Source organism: Phoca vitulina, unplaced genomic scaffold (genome assembly GCF_004348235.1).
Source record: "Phoca vitulina isolate PV1807 unplaced genomic scaffold, GSC_HSeal_1.0 scaffold29, whole genome shotgun sequence".
NCBI classification, from domain to species: domain Eukaryota; kingdom Metazoa; phylum Chordata; class Mammalia; order Carnivora; family Phocidae; genus Phoca; species Phoca vitulina.
The window spans coordinates 13,830,301-13,849,275 of record NW_022589732.1 but is presented as its reverse complement, the minus strand read 5'-3'; the positions used below and the strand labels follow the sequence as shown (position 1 = coordinate 13,849,275).

At 34.9% G+C, this 18,975-nt stretch overlaps 1 protein-coding gene across 7 annotated transcripts in view; it reads right to left on the bottom strand.

Moving 5' to 3' along the window:
- Positions 1 to 18,975, bottom strand: part of FAM149B1 (family with sequence similarity 149 member B1) — a 77,480-nt gene that overhangs the window by 54,791 nt on the left and 3,714 nt on the right. For 3 of the 7 annotated variants that reach the window (XM_032423737.1, XM_032423736.1, XM_032423739.1), the window contains exons 2-3: positions 18,453 to 18,557; positions 17,031 to 17,160 (exon numbers count right to left, since the gene is read on the bottom strand). In XM_032423737.1, coding sequence (XP_032279628.1) covers positions 17,031 to 17,160; positions 18,453 to 18,557 — 235 coding nt within the window. Of the gene's footprint in view, positions 1 to 8,283; positions 8,851 to 17,030; positions 17,161 to 18,452; positions 18,589 to 18,975 lie in introns of those variants that run through there. The other 4 variants (XM_032423740.1, XM_032423741.1, XM_032423738.1 and 1 more) reach the window with 4 other exon arrangements.

Below are 18,975 nucleotides of genomic sequence, written 5' to 3'. Positions count from 1 at the left end.
ATATATATATATATATATATATATATATATATATATATATATATCTTCTTTCATGGAGTTCAAGTCTTTTGCCCATTTTTTTCAACTGCTTTGTCTTCTTAATATAGAATTTTTAAGTTTTGGATACAAGTCCTTTGTCAGGTATATGTACTATTGCAAATATTTCCTCCCTATCTGTGGCTTATCCTTTCATTCCCTTGATGGTATATTTGAAAGCACAAAAGATTTTAATTTTGATGAAGTCAAATTTATCCATTTTTAGGCTTGTGCTTTTGGTGTGTCATATCTGTGTACTGTTGTCTTGCAGGTTTTCTCATATTTTTTCCTAAAAGATTGGCAGTTTTTGCTCTTAAATTTATTTATTTTTTTAAAGATTTTATTTATTTATTTGACAGAGAGAGAGAGAGAGGCAGTGAGAGAGGGAGCAGGGGGAGTGAGAGAGGGAGAAGCAGGCTTCCCGCCGAGCAGGGAGCCCGATGAGGGGCCCAATCCCAGGACCCTGGAATCATGACCTGAGCCGAAGGCAGACGCTTAACGACTGAGCCACCCAGGCGCCCCTGCTCTTACGTTTAGATTTATAATTTTGAGTAAATTTTCTATATGATGTGAGTTAAGAATCTAATTTCATCTTTTTGCATATGGATATCCAATTGTCTCAGCAATATTTATGGGGAAAAGATACTTTCCCTATTGAATTGCCTTGGCATCTTTGTCAAAAATCAATTGACTCTAAATGTAAGGGTTTATTTCTGGATTACCAGTTCTGTTCCATTGATCATTATGCCTATCCTTATGTCAGTACCACACTGTTTTGATTATAGCACCATTTTATTAAGTTTTGAAATATGATAGTGTAAGTCTTCTAACTTTCTTCTTTTGTACAAGTTTTGTGCTGCTTTTAAGTTTATCCCTTTTGTTCTACTGTGAATTAAATTTTTTTATTTTCATTTTCAGAGTTGTTCATGTACTAATGTGTGTATAAAGATTTTTAAATTTAGATACAATTCATATACCATGAAATTCATCTTTTTAAAGTGTGCAAGTTAGCGGTTTGGGGTATATTTCCAGTGGTTTGTAGTATATTCACAATTATGCAACCATCACCAGTATCTAATCCCAGAAAATTTCATCACCCTGAAAAGAAACCTCCATTTCTCTTTCTACCCAGTCACAACTAACCTACTTTTTGTCTCTGGATATGCTCTTCTGGACATTGCGCATAAATGGGAGTCATATTAATACATAGCCTTTTGTGTTTGGCTTCTTTCAGTGAACCTGTTTCTAAGGTTCATCCATAGTATAGCATGTATTAGTACTTCTTTCCTTTTTATGGCTGGATAATATTCTATTATGTAAACATGCCACATTTATAATTGATTTTTGTAAATTGATCTGATATACTGTGACCTTCCTGAAGTTATTTCTTTGTTCTAGCAGATTTTGTGGGGGTAGAAAGAGTGTGAACTCTTCAGGATTTTTTACATCATGTCATCTGTGAATGAAGACAGTTTTATTTAGTCTTTTCCAATGTGGATGCTTTTCATTTCCTTCTATTATCTTATTGCACTGACTAGAACCTCCAGTACAATGCTGAATAAAAGTGACAAGTGGAACTGGGTATTTACCCAAAGATTATGAAAACACTAATTCAAAAAGATATATGCACCCCTATGTTTACTGCAGCATTATTTACAATAGCCAAGATATGGAAGCAACCCATGTGTCCATCTATAGATGAGTGGATAAAGAAGATGTGGTATATATATATATATATATATCCTATATATATATATATATATATATATATCCTATACACACACACACACACACACACACAAACACAGAGGAATATTACTCAGCCATAAAAAAGAATGAAATCTTGCCATTTGCAAAAATGGATGGATCCATGGATGGATCTAGAGAGTATAATGCTAAGTGAAATAAGAGAAAGACAAATACTGTATGATTTCATTCATATGTGAAATTTAAGAAACAAAACAAACAAAGAAAAAAAAAAGACAAACCAAGAAACAGACTCTTAACTATAGAGAACAAACTGATGGTTACCAGAGGGGAAGTAGGTGGGGGTATGGGTGAAATAGGTGAAGCAGATTAAGAGTACACTGATGATGAGCACTGAGTAATTGTAGAAATTGTAGAAATACAACTGATTTTTTATATTGACTTTGTATCTTGTGGCCTTGTTGAACTCTATTAGTTCTAATAGTGAGTTTTGTTTGTTTTATGGATTCTATAGAATTTTTTGCACACAGAAATTTGTAATGTCTTTGTCTGGCTTTGGTAGCAGGGTAATACTGGCTTCATGGGATGAGTTGGGAAGTATTCTTTCCTCTATTTTCTGAACAAGTTTATGAAAGATAGTTATTATGTATTCTTTTAAGTACTTGGTAGAATTTACCAATGAAGCCATTTATGCCTGGGTTTTTCTTTGTAGGAAGATTTTTAGCTACTAATTTAATTATTATGGATCTATATGGATTTTTTATTTCTTTTTGAGTCAGTTGGGCAGTCGTGTCTTTCTAGAAATTTGTCAATTACATTTAAATTATCTAATTTCTTGGCATGAAGTTTCTTATTACATTCCCTTAGTCCTTTTCATTTCTTTTTTTTTTTTAAAGATTTTATTTATTTATTTATTTTTTAAAGATTTTATTTATTTATTTGACAGAGAGAGACACAGTGAGAGAGGGAACACAAGCAAGGGGGAGTGGGAGAGGGAGAAGCAGGCTTCCTGCAGAGCAGGGAGCCCGATATGGGACTCGATCCCAGGACCCTGGGACCATGACCTGAGCCGAAGGCAGTTGCTTAACAACTGAGCCACCCAGGCGCCCAAAAAGATTTTATTTATTTATTTGAGAGAGAGAGAGAGTGAGAGAGAGAGCACAAGAGGGGGGAGCGGGAGAGGAAGAAGCAGACTCCCTGCTGAGCAGGGAGCCCGATGCAGGACTCGATCCCAGTATTCTGGGATCATGACCTGAGCTAAAAGCAGTCGCTTAGCCAACTGAGCCACCCAGGCGCCCAGTCCTTTTCATTTCTAAAGAGTCAATAATTATGCCCCCCTCATTCACTTCTAATCTTGTTAATTTGTGTCTTTTTTCTTGATCAGACTACCTAAAGACTTGTCAATTTTGTTGAATTTTTTCAATGAACCAACTTTTGACTTTATTGATTTTCTCTATTTTTTTTGTATTTTGTTAATTTCTACTCTAATCTGTATTGTTTCCTTCCTTCTGCTTGCTTTTTATTTACTCTTCTTTTTTAGTTTCTAAAGGTAGAGGCCCATGTTATTGACCCTTTTTTCTGTAGACATTTTTTTTCTATTTTAAAAATCTTATTATACATTATATTAGTTTCAGATGTTCAACATGATTCAATATTTATATATATTGTGAAATGATATATTGTGAAATGATCACAATAAATCTAGTTAAAATATGTCACCATACATAGTTACAGAATTTTTTTTCTTGATAAGATCTACTCTCTTAGCAACTTTCAAATATGCAATACGGTATTATTAACTGTAGTCACCATGCTGTACATTACATCCTCATTACTTATTTATTTTATAACTGGAAGCTTTTAAATATTGACTCCCTTCACCCATTTTGCCCATCCCCCAACTCCCATCTGTGGCCAACCCCAATCTGTTCTCTGCATCTGTGAGCTTGATTTTTCCCCCCCATAGGATTTAAAGCTATTAATTTTCCTCTAAGCACCACTTGAGCTACATCTTACAGATTTTGGTATTTTTTCCCTTTTCATTCAATTAAAAATATTTTCTAATTTCCCTTGTAGAGTTCTTCTTCAGTCCATCAGTTAATTAAAAGAGAACTGCTTAACTTCCAAATATGTGGAGATATCCCAAATTTCTAGGTGTTCATTTCTAACTTAATTCCAGCATGGTTGGAGAACATACCTTGTATAGTTTTAGTCCTTGTAGAGTTATGAGACTTGTTTTATATATACAGAATATATATTCTGTTGTCTTTGGGTGGAATGTTAGGTCAAGTTGGTTAATAGTGTTGTTTGAGTCTTCAGGATGCTTGCTGATTTTCTGTCTAGTTGTTCTATCAAGTACTGGGAGTAGGGTATTGAAGTCTCCTTGCTATAATTGTTGTGCTGTTTCTCCTTCACTTCTGTCAAATTTTACTTCATGTACTTTAAGGCTTGATTGTTATATATGTATACATTTTGTAATTGCTTTATTTTCCTAATGAATTGGCCTTTTTATCATTATGAAATATCTTTTTGTTTCTAGTAGTATTCTATTTATTTTGTCTGCCTTGGCTTTTAATTTCTGTGCCCTTTTATGATCTCTTCCATATTTGCATGCTGCTTGGGTATGTGGAGAGTTTATCAGAGCACTATGACTATCTTTTTTTTTTTAAAGATTTTATTTATTTATTTGTCGGGGGGGGCAGAGCACAGAAGCAGGGGGAGCAGCAGACAGAGGAAGAAGCAGGCTCCCCGCTGAGCAAGGAGCCTGATGCGAGACTAGATCCCAGGACCCTGGGATCATGACCTGAGTCGAAGGCAGACGCTTAACCAACTGAACCACCCAGGCGTCCCAGCACTATGACTATCTTATTTCCCAGATCTCCTTGATAAATTTCTGGATAGTCTGCCAATTCATTTTTTTGCCCTAGCCACTACTGAATCCACAGACTATCTGAGCCACTATTTTGCCTCATTTGTATGCCACTGAGTTTGCTACTGTTATTGATGATGGCATTGGGTATAGAGTTTGTCCAAGTTCCACTCCATTCTGGTGGTTAAGCTGCTAGTTAGCACAGCTTGTCCCTTTGTAGTAGAACAGGTTCTCACTGTTCTTAACACATGGTTCCACTGATTTTCGTGAATAACTGCTTTGCTGTTTTAAGTACCTTTGGTCAATTTCAGAGCCCTGAAAATGGTTGCTTTGACCATTTTATCCAGTTTTATTGCTGCTTTTGGGGAAGAGGACTTGTCAAGCTATTCATTCTGTCATACTAGAAGTCCCACCTCATAATTTTCTTTTATGATATGTTTTTGTCAGGTCTTCGGCATCAATATTATGCTGGCCTCATACGTGAATTAAAAATGCTATTTTTTGGAAAAGTTTGTGTGACTGTTATTTCTTCCACAAAAAATGCATGATAGATTCAGTAGTGAAACCAGCTAGGCCTAAAGCTTTCTCTAAGAGAGTTGTTTGATTCAGTTTCTTTATGAACTTTACAACTATTCAGATTTTTTAAAGAATTTGTCCATTTTATCTAAGTTGCAGAATGTATTGGCATAAAATTGTTCCTACTATTAATATTCTTTTAATGTCTGTAGGACTTGAACTGATCTTTCCTCTTTCACTAATGGTATTTGTAATTTGTGTTTCCTTGCTTTTTCTTTTCTTTTTTTTTTTTAAAGATTTTATTTATTTATTTGACAGAGAGAGACAGCGAGAGAGGGAACACAAGCAGGGGGAGTGGGAGAGGGAGAGGCAGGCTTTCGGCTGAGCAGGGAGCCCGATGCGGGGCTCGATCCCAGGACCCTGGGACCATGACCTGAGCCGAAGGCAGACGCTTCACCGACTGAGCCACCCAGGTGCCCCTCCTTGCTTTTTCTTGACCAGTATCACCAGAGGGCTTATCAATTATTAATCTTTTCAAAGGATCAACTCTTGGATTTGTTCATTTTCTCTTTTATTTATGTTTTCTATTTCAGTGATTTTTGTTCTTTATTATTTCTTTTATTATTCTTTGGGTTTAATCCTTCCCAGCATCTTAAGGTAAAAACTTAAATAATTCATTCAAAGCTGTATTCTTTTCTAAAATAGGTGTTTAAAGCTACAAACTTCCTTGTAAAAACATTAGCAGCATCCACATATTTTGATATTTTGTGTTTTTGTTATCATATAGTTCAAAATACCCTCTAATTTTCTTTGTAATTTGATATTTGGACGTGTGTTGTTTAATTTCCAAATATTTGGGGGTTTTTCTAGGTATTTTATTGTTACTGGTTTCTAATTCTGTTGTGATCAGAGAATATACTCTGTGAGATTTAGTCTTTTGAACAATATTGAGACATTTTACAATCCACCATACAGTCTGTCCTTGTGAACATTACATTTGTGCTTCAGAAGAATATGTACTCTGTATTTGTTGGGTGTAGCATCAGATCTTTTATATTTTTACTGATTTTCTAATTGTTCCATTAATTACTAAAATCTTTAACAATAACTGTGAATTCATTGATCCCTCTCTTTAATTTTATCAGTTTTCTTCATCCATATTGAAACTATTAGATGTGTACTTATTTAGAATTGTTATGTCTTCCTGGTGAACTGTGTTATAGACTGAATTGTGTCCTCCTCTGTTGAATTCCTGTGTGAATTCCTATACTGAAGCCTAACCTACAATGTGGCTATATTTAGAAACAGAGCTTTGAAAGAGGAAATTAAGGTTAAATGAGGTCATAAGCTCTTAACTATAGAGAATAAACTGATGGTTACCAGAGGGAAGGTGGGTGGGGGGATGGGTTAAATAGGTGATGGTGATTAAGGAGGGCACTTGCTGTGATGAGCACGGGGTGCTGTATGTAAGTATTGAATCATTAAATTCCACGCCTGAAACTAAAGAGTACACTGTATGTTAACTAACTGGAATTTAAATAAAAATTTGAAAAAAAAGAGGTCATAAGGTTGGGGCCCTAATCTGATAGGACTGATGTTCTTATAAGAAGAGGAAAAGATACCAGAGATCTCTCCACCTGTGCACATGCCTAGAAGAAAGACCATGTGAGGATACAGATTCTAGGAAGAGAGGCCTCACCACAAACCAATCTGGGTGGCACCTTGCTTTTGGGCTTCTAGCCTCCAGAACTGTGAGAAAGTAAGTGTCTGGTGTTTAAGCCACCGTCTGTGGTATCTTGTTATGGCAGCCTGAGCTAAAACAAATTGCCTCTTATCACTAGGAAATATTCTTAGGACAAATTCCGTGTTTTCACGTTTACTTTGTCTCATATTAATATAACCATGTCAGCCTTCTATGTTCATGATATATCTTTCTCTATCTTTTAAATTTCAACCTATTTGTGCCTATATATTTACAGTGCATTTCTTCCACATAGTATACAGTTGAGTCTTGCTTTTTTATCCATTCTGACAATCTCTGCTTTTAATTGGAGTGTTTAGGCGTGCCTGGGTGGCTCAGTCGTTAAGAGTCTGCCTTGGGCTAGGTCATGATCCCAGGGTCCTGAAATCGAGCCCTGCATCGGGCTCCCTGCTTGGTGGGAAGCCTGCTTCTCCCTCTTCTACTCCCCCTGCTTGTGTTCCCTCTCTCACTGTGTCTCTCTCTGTCAAATAAATAAATAAAATCTTTAAAAAAAAAAATTGGAGTGTTTAATCCATTTACATTTGTTTTAATTGTTGACATGGTTGAGTTGAAATCTACCATCTTGCTATTTCTTTTCCATCTGTCCCTTCTGTTTTTTGGTCCTCTCTTGTTCCTTTCCTTTTTTCTTTTTCCTTTCCTGACTTATTTGATTATCAAATATCTGTTAGTATTGCATTTTATTTCCCCAATTGGCATCTTAGCTTATTCTTCTTATAATTTTATTTTATTTATTTATTTTTTTTAAGATTTTATTTGACAGAGAGAGACACAGTGAGAGAGGGAACACAAGCAGAGGGGGTGGGAGAGGGAGAAGCAGGCTTCCTGCGGAGCAGAGAGCCTGATGCGGGGCTCCATCCCAGGACCCTGGGATCATGACCCGAGCCGAAGGCAGACGCCTAATGACTGAGCCACCCAGGCGTCCCTCTTTATAATTTTAATGCTTGTTCTAGAACTAATAATATACATTCATAACCTATCAAAGTCTAGTTAGAGTCAATATTTTACCACTTCATACCTCCTTCTTCATACTTCACATTTCTCTCGATACTTGACACTTCACAAATGTAATTAAAAAAAAAAAGTATAATCCCATTTACAGTCGCCCATCCTTTCAGCTGTATTTGTCTCATCTTTTACTTCTACAAGTATAAATTCCATCTTGCATAAATAAGAAATCACAAAAAAATAGACTTTTATATTTATCCACTTATTTACAATTTCTGGTGCTCTTTATCTCCCCCTGCCCTGTGTATTTCAGCTGCTTCATCTTCCATGAACTCTGATCTCTGTTCCTCAGCACAATGGAATCACCATGCCTTGTTTGGACTCTGGCTCACAAATCCATAGTCATAAAATTATCCCCAATCAGGAACCAGGATAAATAGGGGCTCACCTTATGAGTTTCCTTTCTCTCAGGATATGTGCTGCCTGTTATCCAATGCCTCAAGAGACACCCAACATGGGGTTTCAAAGCCAGAACAGAATAAGGAAAGCATCAACCTGGGAGGGCACCGTGGTATATGATATTGGAACCCAAGCACAATAATGAGGGTATCTGTGTAGGAAGATGGCCTGTTGTACGGTAGGAAACCAACAGGGGTGAAGAGAACATCTAGCAGTTTTCCTGACCCTGAGCAGTGCTAGAGGGGTGTTCTAGTTATTTTGGCAGTATAACAAATTACTCTAAAACTTAATGAATTAAAATAGCAACAATCATGTATTATCTCCCCAGGTTTACATAGGTCAGGAATTTTTATAGATCACAGCAGGAATGTCTTATCTCTTCTCCACAACATCTGCGATATCAGTTGAAAACTTGAAGGCTTGGACCTGAATTCATTTGAATGCTCATTCACTCCAATGTCTGGCAGCTGATGATGGCTTTCAGCTGGGGGCTTCAGTTCATCTCCACATGGGTTTTTCCATGTGGTCTGGTCTGAACTTCCTCAAAACATGGTGGCTGGATTCCAAGGTCAAGTATCCAGAGAGAGAAAAAGAGGCAAGCAGAAGCTGTGTTACCTTCTAACCTAGACAATCATATAGCATCACATTCACTGCATGCTACTGACTGAGGCAAATAGTCCATTTAGGTTCAAGAGGAAAAAACTCTGAATGGAGGAGTATCAATATCTTACAAGAAGAGCATGTAAAATGGGATATATACTGGCATGACTGAAAAAAAAGTGACACAGTAGGTGTTTTCAGGTGGGAGAGCAGGATGTTGCAGGGTGTTGGAGCACAAGTTAGATGAAGAGGATGTCCATATGGGAGAGCAGCCAGCTTGTAATGTTGGTACCAGAATAGAGAGAAGAAGGCTACTATGTGGGGAGTAGGCAGCCTCACACAAGACGACAGTCCAAGCAGGGTGAAGAAGGTGCCAGTATGGAAGTTAGGAGTACACTGGGTGTCTGGCTCTGAGCAGGGTGAAAAAAACATCCAATGGGTGAAAGGGTGCAGGCGGTAGTGACCCAGTACAGGGTGTTGAAACATTTGTGAAGTGAGAAGGGTATCTGCAGAGGTTAGGAGGCAGTGGCATTAGTAGGAAACTGCTTACATTCGGGGGTTTATCAAATAAATATATTAAGGATAATGGAACCCAGGTTTCTTATTATCAAAGGAAGAAGTTACAAATATGAAAAAGGAAAAAACTAGAATGAACTTTGTCATGTCAAAATGGAATAGGAGGAATACATATATTCCCTAGTTCAGTCCACTGAGAGGGTTTTCAGGGACAACTGAAAAGCGATGGGCACACTTAGCACCCAAATATTTGTTTCCAAATGGCACTAAAAGGAACCAGGGCTCCTTAGAGAAGTGGCTGATTCCAGTGCTGGGCCAAAGAAGGTACAAAATAAGCCTGGAGTATCTTGTGCCAGAAAGTAAGTACGTGCTCAAAGAAGGATAACATGTCAAAATGGCACAGAAGCCAGTATAAAGGGAATTCTACTGGCCAAAAGCTGGGACAGTATGAAGTTCAAAATAAATAACGATAATGATATATTACAACTAACTGAATAAAATAGGAATCCATGAGTCTACACTGATGTAAATAAATTCAAAAATTGAAAGTTTGATGAGGAATAGGATAGTAGCTACATAATTTCAAAGTTACCTCTCCACAAAATACTTTTATTCTTTTTTAAACTTTATTTATTTGAGAGAGAGAGAGGGAGAGCACAAGCAGGGGGAGGGGCAAAGGGAGAGGAAGAAGCAGACTCCCCACTAAGCAGGGAACCCAACTGGGATCATGGCCTGAGCCTAAGCAGGGAACCCAACTGGGATCAAAACCTGAGCTCAATCACCTGAGCCACCCAGGCGCCCCTCCATAAAATACTTTTAAACAACAGAAAAAAAATTAAGGTGTAAGACACCACACCTTAATTAAGTGATCAAAGTGAACATCATCAATAATGGGACAAATGGAACCATGTGCCACCAAATAGAATGCAATGAGAAAAACAAGCTCGTATCTGTGATATCACAAATTGAGGAACTATTCCAGATGGAGACTAAAGAAACATAACAATATTAAGTGAACTTTTGCTATAAAGGACGTTACTGGGACAACTAGTGAAATTTTAATGGGGTCTAGAGATTAGATGGTAGCCACGTTTCACTGTTAAGTTTCCAGAATTTGATGCTTATACTCTGGTCATGTAGTATCCTTGTTTGAAGGAAATACACAAAAATATTTGGTATGAGGGGGTATCATGTCAGTAACTTACTCTCAAATTATTCATGAAAGATAGTTCTTTGTACTGTACTTGTAACTTTCCTATAAATTTGAGGTTGTTTCAAGTTTTTAAGAAAATACTCTATGTAGCATTTGCAACTCTGATCTCAAAACTTGGATTTCATTAACTAAGACACAACCTTAAAAACAAAATAATGGATTTCAAAGGAATTACCTACTCTGACATACATGTGATACCTGCAATGAAATGTCTGTATAATACAAGAAAAATATCAACATTATCTATATACTAACTAGAAGCCTTAAAAAACATAATCATAGCAATAAATATCAACGATAAATGTATTCTTCAAAAAATTAGTTTTCATATGATCCAACAATTCCACTCCTAGGTATATACCTAAGAATATTCAAAACATATGTACACAAATATTCATAGTAGCATTATTCATAATAGTCAAAAAAGAAAACCCAAATGTCCATCAACTGATGAACAGATGAACAGAATTTTGGTATTTTTGGAATTATATTCATCAATAAAAAAAGAAGTACTGATACTTGCTAAAACATGGCTAAATCTTGAAAATATGTGAGGTAAAATAAGCCAGACACAAAAGGTCACATATTGTATGATTCATTTATATGAAATGTCAGAATAGGCAAATCCACACAGGCAGAAAGCAGATCGGTGGTTCTCAGGGGGCTGAGGAACTGGAGGGTTGGGGAGTGACAGCTAATGTGTATGGACTTCTTTTGGGAGTGATAAAGATGTCTTGAAATTAGTCAGTAGTGATGGTTGCACAACTTTGTGAATATACTAAAAACCACTTCACTGTTCACTTTAAAGGAGTGAATTCTATGTTACGTGAATATCACAGTAAAAAAAGTCCAGGGAAAGTTTAATCTAGTATTAAATAGATGAGAAATCTATTAACATATAAGTAAAATATTATAAGTTTTAAAAACATGACAAAGAATATAAACTTTTGCCAAGGCCAACATTATCCTAGAACTCATTTCCCTTGAAAAACAGGTACTGTACACCTATATAACAGCAATAAATAGATTAAAAATGTAATTTTTAATATTGTACCATATAAGGTACCTAGGAATAAGTCTTCAACAAATGGACCTTTATGGACAAAATTAAAACAATTTATTAAAAGATATTAAAGAAATTGATATTAAATGAAAAGATTTATGGGGAGCCCGGCTGGCTCAGTCAGAAGAGCATGTGACTCTTCATCTCAGGGTCATGAGTTCAAGCCCCATGCTGGGTGTAGAGATTACTTAAATAAATAAAAAAGAATGAAAAGATTTAGATATCAAATTCATGAATAGGCGAACTCAGTATCATTAAGATGGCAGTCCTCCCCAAAGTGACCTACGCAATTTAACAATCAGATTCTAACATACATGAAAGGATTGGCCAAGACAATTATGAACAATGCTGTAAGAGTTCCCTACCAGATATTTTAGATTATTATAAAGCTATAGTTTAATTAAAACCAGTTGTATGAGTTTAGGACAGAACAGACCCTTTCATATTTTAAAACTTAATCTATAACATAGGCAGCATAGCAGAGCAGTGGGGAAAGGATGCAGTGATTCTCTGGGAAATGATACCACCTTCTGTGGAAGAGTTGGAAAAGGTATGTGTGCATTTTTAGTGATCACAATGACTAGGGGGTGCTCCAGGTATTTAATATGAAGGGATCATGAATATTAAACATCCTGCTAGGCATGAGACATTTCTGTACAATAGCCACACCTAAAATGCCAAAAATGCCCCTGCTCAGAAATCCTGAACTAGTCAATAAATGGTACTAAAAAAATTCATTATCCATATGGGAAAATTATGTTCCTGCTGTATATCATATACAGAAAACAATTCCAGGTGAATTATAGACTTAAATGTGAAAATTGTGAAAGTTATAAAAGCCATATACTAGGAAAAGATATTTGTAATACATTTAACAAAGGATGAGTGTACGATTTCTACTACTAACAAAAGCAATAAGGGTGGCTTAAACAAAGTAAAAGTTTATTTTTCTCATAAAAAAATTAGTCTATGGGTAGGCATTAAAAAGCTGATATAGTGGCTCCATGGACATCAAGGACTCAGTTTCTTCCATTGTTTCCATTCTCAGTGACACTTCATGGTCCAAGATGGCTGCTGTACCTTTAGCCATAGTTCCATGTTCCGGGCAGGAATTAGGAGAAAAGGGGTAAAATGGAAAAAAGGGCATTCTAGAAAGCTCTATCTCCTGACTTTTGTATACAATTCATTAGCTACCACTACCTGTAACAGAGGCTGAGAAATAAATTTTCAACTGGGTATAATACCTGAAGTTCTATGGGGAGAGTGGATATAATGTAGGTATCTGACAGTCTCTGTTATACACATCTAGAACAGGGATCAGCAAACTATGATCTGGCCCACAGCCTGTTTTGTAAATAAAGTTTCATTGGAACAGTCACACCCATTTATTTACCCATTATCTATGGCTGCCTTCTCACTACAGTGAGAGCTGAGGGTCTGATAGGGCCTGCAAAGTCTAAAATATTTATACTTTCTCAAAAAAGTACACTGACCCCTAATCTAAAAGATAAAGAACTCCTATTAATTAATATGAAAACAATAAAAAATAAAAATAAATGGATATGAAATATAAACAGGCAAGTCACAGACTATAAATATGTGCAATATCATGTATGAACTCGCCAAACATAATGCTGAGCATAAGAAGCCAGATACAAAGAATACATATTGTATGATTTCATTTATATGAAGGGCAAAAATAAAAAAAAAAAACTAGTGACAAAGGTCAGAATAGCAGTTATTTTTGGGGTTGAGAGAGGGCACCTAGGAGTCTTGTAGGGTGCTGACTGCCTATATCTTATCTGGGTGCCATTTCTCTCTCTCTTTCACACAAACACCCACACACACACACGGTATGCAAATTTTTTTTTCTAACCAATGCAATAGCATCAGATACCTTTTTTTAAAATCTGAAAGTCTGGCAAAGATTAAAAAGTATGATAATTCACTGTTTTGGTCAAGAGTATAGGAAAATAGGCCCTTCCATATATGTTCCTGGTGAGACTGCAGATCGGAATAACTTCTACAGAAACAACCTGGCAACAGCTTTCAAAATTACAAAAGCATCTTTTGACCAGCAATTCCACCTCTAAAAGTTGATCCTCAGATATATTCACATTTATGTAAAATAGTATATGTACAGTGTTATAAATGCAGCATTTTTTTGGTAACAGCAATGAATATGCGGCCATTAAAGAACGTAAATTTTTTATAATAATAGATATTCTTCAAAATATACTGTTAAGTGGAAAAACAACTGGCACTAAATAGTGTATATGACAAACTTTATGTAAAAATAAAAATAATTAAAACGTACAAAGTTAGCAAAGGAATCAATTAAATTTTTTAATAAAGAATTCTTGTTTGATTCCTTATTTTAATTGAAATAACTTTAGTGCTTTGACATTGAAACTGGTATTTCCTATTCAATTGGCAAATAGTCATCAAGTCTCAAGGGTTTCCTCCTATCTTACTGAGAATTTTTATAAGGAATGATTTTTGAAATGTATCAAATACTTTTTCAGCATCTATTGGTTTGATATTTTTTCATTTAATTCATCGATGTTAAATATACTACATTTGCAGGTACTGACCCATCTTTGTATTCCTAGAATAAACCTTACTCGATTATTAAAAAAATATCAACCCAAAGCATATAAAGCTAAAATAGAACAGAACTGGGTTAGCTACTTTTATGACTGTTGGCTATAAAATTTTTAATAATAGATATAATTAGGATAGAAAAGGAAGGTCTTCCTTCACATTATATTAACTTTATATTTTAGAGTATTTTTTTAATTTTAGACTATTTTAAAAGAAATAAACCTAGAATATAAACTCCAGGATGATTATAAATAATAAATATATTTAGCCATTTATTTGGCCAAATTAATTAAACTGAAAGGAAGAAAAACACCAAGACAGTTCCAAAGTAAATAAAATGTATAAATACTAACTTCAATTTTACTATCAGTTGTAACTTACAATAAGATATTTTACTCAAAGTAAATAATAAAATAATAAAGAGAATTAAAGAAAGATCTAAATAAAAGGACTATATTTCTAGCTAGAATACTATGTTAAGATGAGAAATGATTGAAATGTGTATATAAAGTATTCAGCACAGTGCCTGGCATCTACTAAATACTCAATAAATTTTAATTCTCTCTACACCTTCCCTAATTTAATATAAAGTTATAATGCTAGACCAATTAAATCCCTGATGAATATTTTATAAAATTTGGTGCAAGTGAAAATAAAATTCAGCTTAAGATGTAAAGAGGACACAAATACTAATATTTATTGTTTAATGAACAATAAATTTGCCCTAAATATTTTAAAACTACAATGAAAACTACATGATTTTAAATCAAATATAGAAAAAGGGCTCAAACAAAATAGGTTCAACAGCATAAAAACTTAATTCATACCTCATACCATGTATTATTAAAAAAGTCTGGTGAGTTAAAAAGATAAACACAAATTCTATAAAACGCTATTAGGAAGAATACTGTAACATTCCATCTTTCTAAAGATAAAATCCTGACTAGTATAGAAATGAAGGTAATAGAAAGAAAAAGTAGTAGATGAAGATCAAAAGTGAAATGGTAATATTTGATCATTAAAAAAGATCTGCTACACAGTAAATGACAAAAGGAAAGCAAAGGAAAAGGAAACATTTGTATGACATTCATAACTTATAAAGAAGTACTAACTGCAATATAGAAACAACTAATGGAAATATATAGTTAGTACACTAAAAACCTCACAATAAGCCATCAAATTAATTAATTCCCTTAGGATAAAATTTATATTCTTTCCTATGGCCTTATATCATCTAGTCCTGCCTGCCTCTCTGATTTCATTTATGCTTTCTCTGCCTGATACCATCCCCCAACCACACTGACCTTTTTTCAGTTCCATGAACACACCACTTTCCCTTGGAAACATGAAGCTCTTTTCATCCTTGCTGCTGGTTAACTGTCGGGAAAGCTCTTTCCTCACTCTTCACATGGTTAACTCTTTAATCTGTAAATCTCATATCTACCCTATCTGATAATCCTATCTAAAGTAAATCCCCCCCTATAATGTCCTGTTCAGTACCCTGTCATCTTCCTTAGAGCACTTCTCATCTTTTGTATTTTACTTGCTCTTGTCACTCTCCCTCATTAGACTATTCAATTGTGAGTCTCACTCACCCTACATTCCCCAGTACACTGTCTAGCAACAGATGTACTCAATAAATAATGAATGAAGAAAAACTGAAAACTCAAGCATCAGGTAAGGGAAAGCTCTAATTATGATATTAGGACTATTATATAACTATATATAACTATTCAAATTGACATGTATGGAAGTAGTAAAAGAAATATTTATATGGAGTAATGGTGAATGGAAAAGCAGACCACAAAACAGTATGCACATATACAACTAAGAAAGGAAAGTGTATATACAACCAAATTCAAATTACTGGAAAATAATTCATGGTGATAATAATAGATTATAACAATTAGCAGACTTTTGTAAAGAAAACAAGTTGCTGACAATACAGTATAAAGTCAGTATTGTGGAAAAGTGCTTACAAAATAATACTAAGTGAAAAAAACAGAGCATAACATTGTATGTACACCATGATTACAGCTAGGTCAAATTAAATATAGATTGAAAGAAGACACAAATAAAAATACCTATTGCATCAAGGCAATAAATGTGCATAAAATGTGACTTTAGAATTTTCTTTTAAGGTTTTGATCTTTTAAAAATAATATTTTATAATGGGAGATAGCCATAAGTAAGTAAGTAAATAAATAAATAAGTCAATCTCATCTCAACACCTAATAAATAATGACTAAACATTTTGGGTTGATATCTTTAGTCCTTTTTTCTAGTATGTATATAAGCAAAAATATATGTAAACTCAAAATAGAACCACACTATCCATACTATTTTTAATCTGCTTTTTTTCATTCAATCATATATCATCATCATTTTCCCAGTCTATAGTGGCTTAATAATCAAGTTCCAAGAACAGTTTAAACAACAGGGTAACATCAGTGGTGGAGAGACACATTAGTGGACTACACAAAGCAAAAGTGGACCCAGGGCCCAGATCCATACTAACCTGCAACTATTAAGTCAAACACTAAGCATTTCTAAGGATCAGCTACTGTATCCATAAAACAGAGCAAATACTGCAAGAGGGTAAAAACTGATAAGAAGTATTAAAATGTAAAGAACCAATCTTCATAGAGTGAAGGAATGAAATATACTGACAAAACTGACAAATCCTAACTCCCAGAATAGTCTCCCAAGCACTCCATCAGACCAATAACATACAACTCACACCATAGCCCCAGGAGAAGTCCGAGCTGCCTTCTGTAGAGATCCCTGTGCCTGTATAGCTTGGAAAAGCAAATCTTGAATTCCCAGTGTCAGCTGATGTAAAAGGTGATTCTTGTGTGATGTCAGACTCACTAAATGCACAATTTGGAAGGAAGAGAGAAAACAGAAAAATTCTTATACTTCCTCAAGTTTCTGTAGCAGTAACTACTCAGCAGTTTACTAGGTAACAAGCATGCATACAAATATATCCACAGAAGCAAAAATAAATGAAGAACTTAACATTTAAGCATCATGGAAAAGTCTAATTCCTATAGAATTGATGACAGTGATTCTAAATAATTCTAGTCATACTTTACAACAAATACTTTAACATTCCACTTACAACATCTACCCTTGAAAACTAAAGACATTTCAGAAATATGAATAGTAATGTCTGAACTTGTATGGCACTTTTACAGTTTACCAAGCACTTTTATAGATATAATTCCATTTTATCCTCACAACAACCTGGTGATGTAGAACTCAATTAACCTCATTTAAAAATTGTTTTAAGTTATATTTATTTAAGTAATCTCTACACCCAATGTGGGGCTCAAACTCATGACCCCAAAATCAAGAGTTACATGGTCTTCCAACTGAGCCAGCCAAGCACCCCAATTAACCCCATTTTAAAGACAATCTGAGATTGAGTTCTAGGTTTTGAAATTAGCTTTTATGACTATAATTTTTCTGTGATACCACATTGCTTCTCAGAACCCTCTTTGACATTACAGTATGCTGTTTCTTAAAATGATAACTGCAGCTAATACTTACTCATTTACCATATGCCAATCATTGTGCCAAGTTTTACATACTTTACCTCATTTATATTCACAACACCCGTTAAGAGACATTATTATCTGCTAAGTAACTTGCCCTCTATTACCCAGCTAATAAGTGGCAGAACCAGAATTAAAAATCAGATGTTAGGGACACCTGGGTGGCTCAGTCATTAAGCGTCTGCCTTCAGCTCAGGTCTTGATCCCAGGGTCCTGGGATCAAGCCCTGCATAGGGCTCCCTGCCTGGCGGGAAGCCTGCTTCTCCCTTTCCCACTCCCCCTGCTTGTGTTCCCTCTCTCGCTGTCTCTCTCTCTGTCAAAAAATAAATAAAATCTTTAATAAATAAATAAATAAATAAATAAAAATCAGATGTTAGACTCCTTCTGAGTCTTGGCTTTTAACTATGTCATAATACTACTTTTCAAGGGTTATAAGTATGATGTTCCCATTAGCTGTTCCAGAATGAAAACTGAATGGTACTGAAAATGTGATAAAAGTTCTTGTTTTGTTTCATTAGTACAAGACTAGATATCGAGCCTAAGCCAAAAAACACTTTTGCCATTATCAAGTGTAATAAGCAAATAAGTACACTTCATATTATTACCTTTGGGAACTTGTGTCTTTTTCATGGCTGTCATTGGTAGAAGAAATTTCATTCAGTTGCTCTGGAAGAGGATGGTGATTAATAGCATGTTTTGTTATTCCTTTCCTGTGAAAGATTTTTTAAAAAGTTATATTTCCTGTAAAGAAAAAATATATACTTTTCAATAACTTGACTACAAGTTAGTTACCTACTTCCTGCTGCTCTGGGACTGCACCGTCCTATATGGTAGCCACTAGCAGTTAAAATGTGATTAGTCAGTGTGATGAGCACCAGGTGTTGTATGGAAGTGTTGAAACACTCTAGTGTACACCTGAAACTAGTATTACACTATATTTTAACTAACTGGAATTTAAATGAAAATTTTAATAATGTAGTTAGTCGGAAGTGAGATGTTTTAAGTATAAAACATGGGATTTTGAAGTCTCAGTACAACAAGAATGTATAATAGATCAATAATTTTATCTTAATTACATATTAAAATGATAATATTTTGGATATGCTGGGTTAAAAAATATATTCTTAT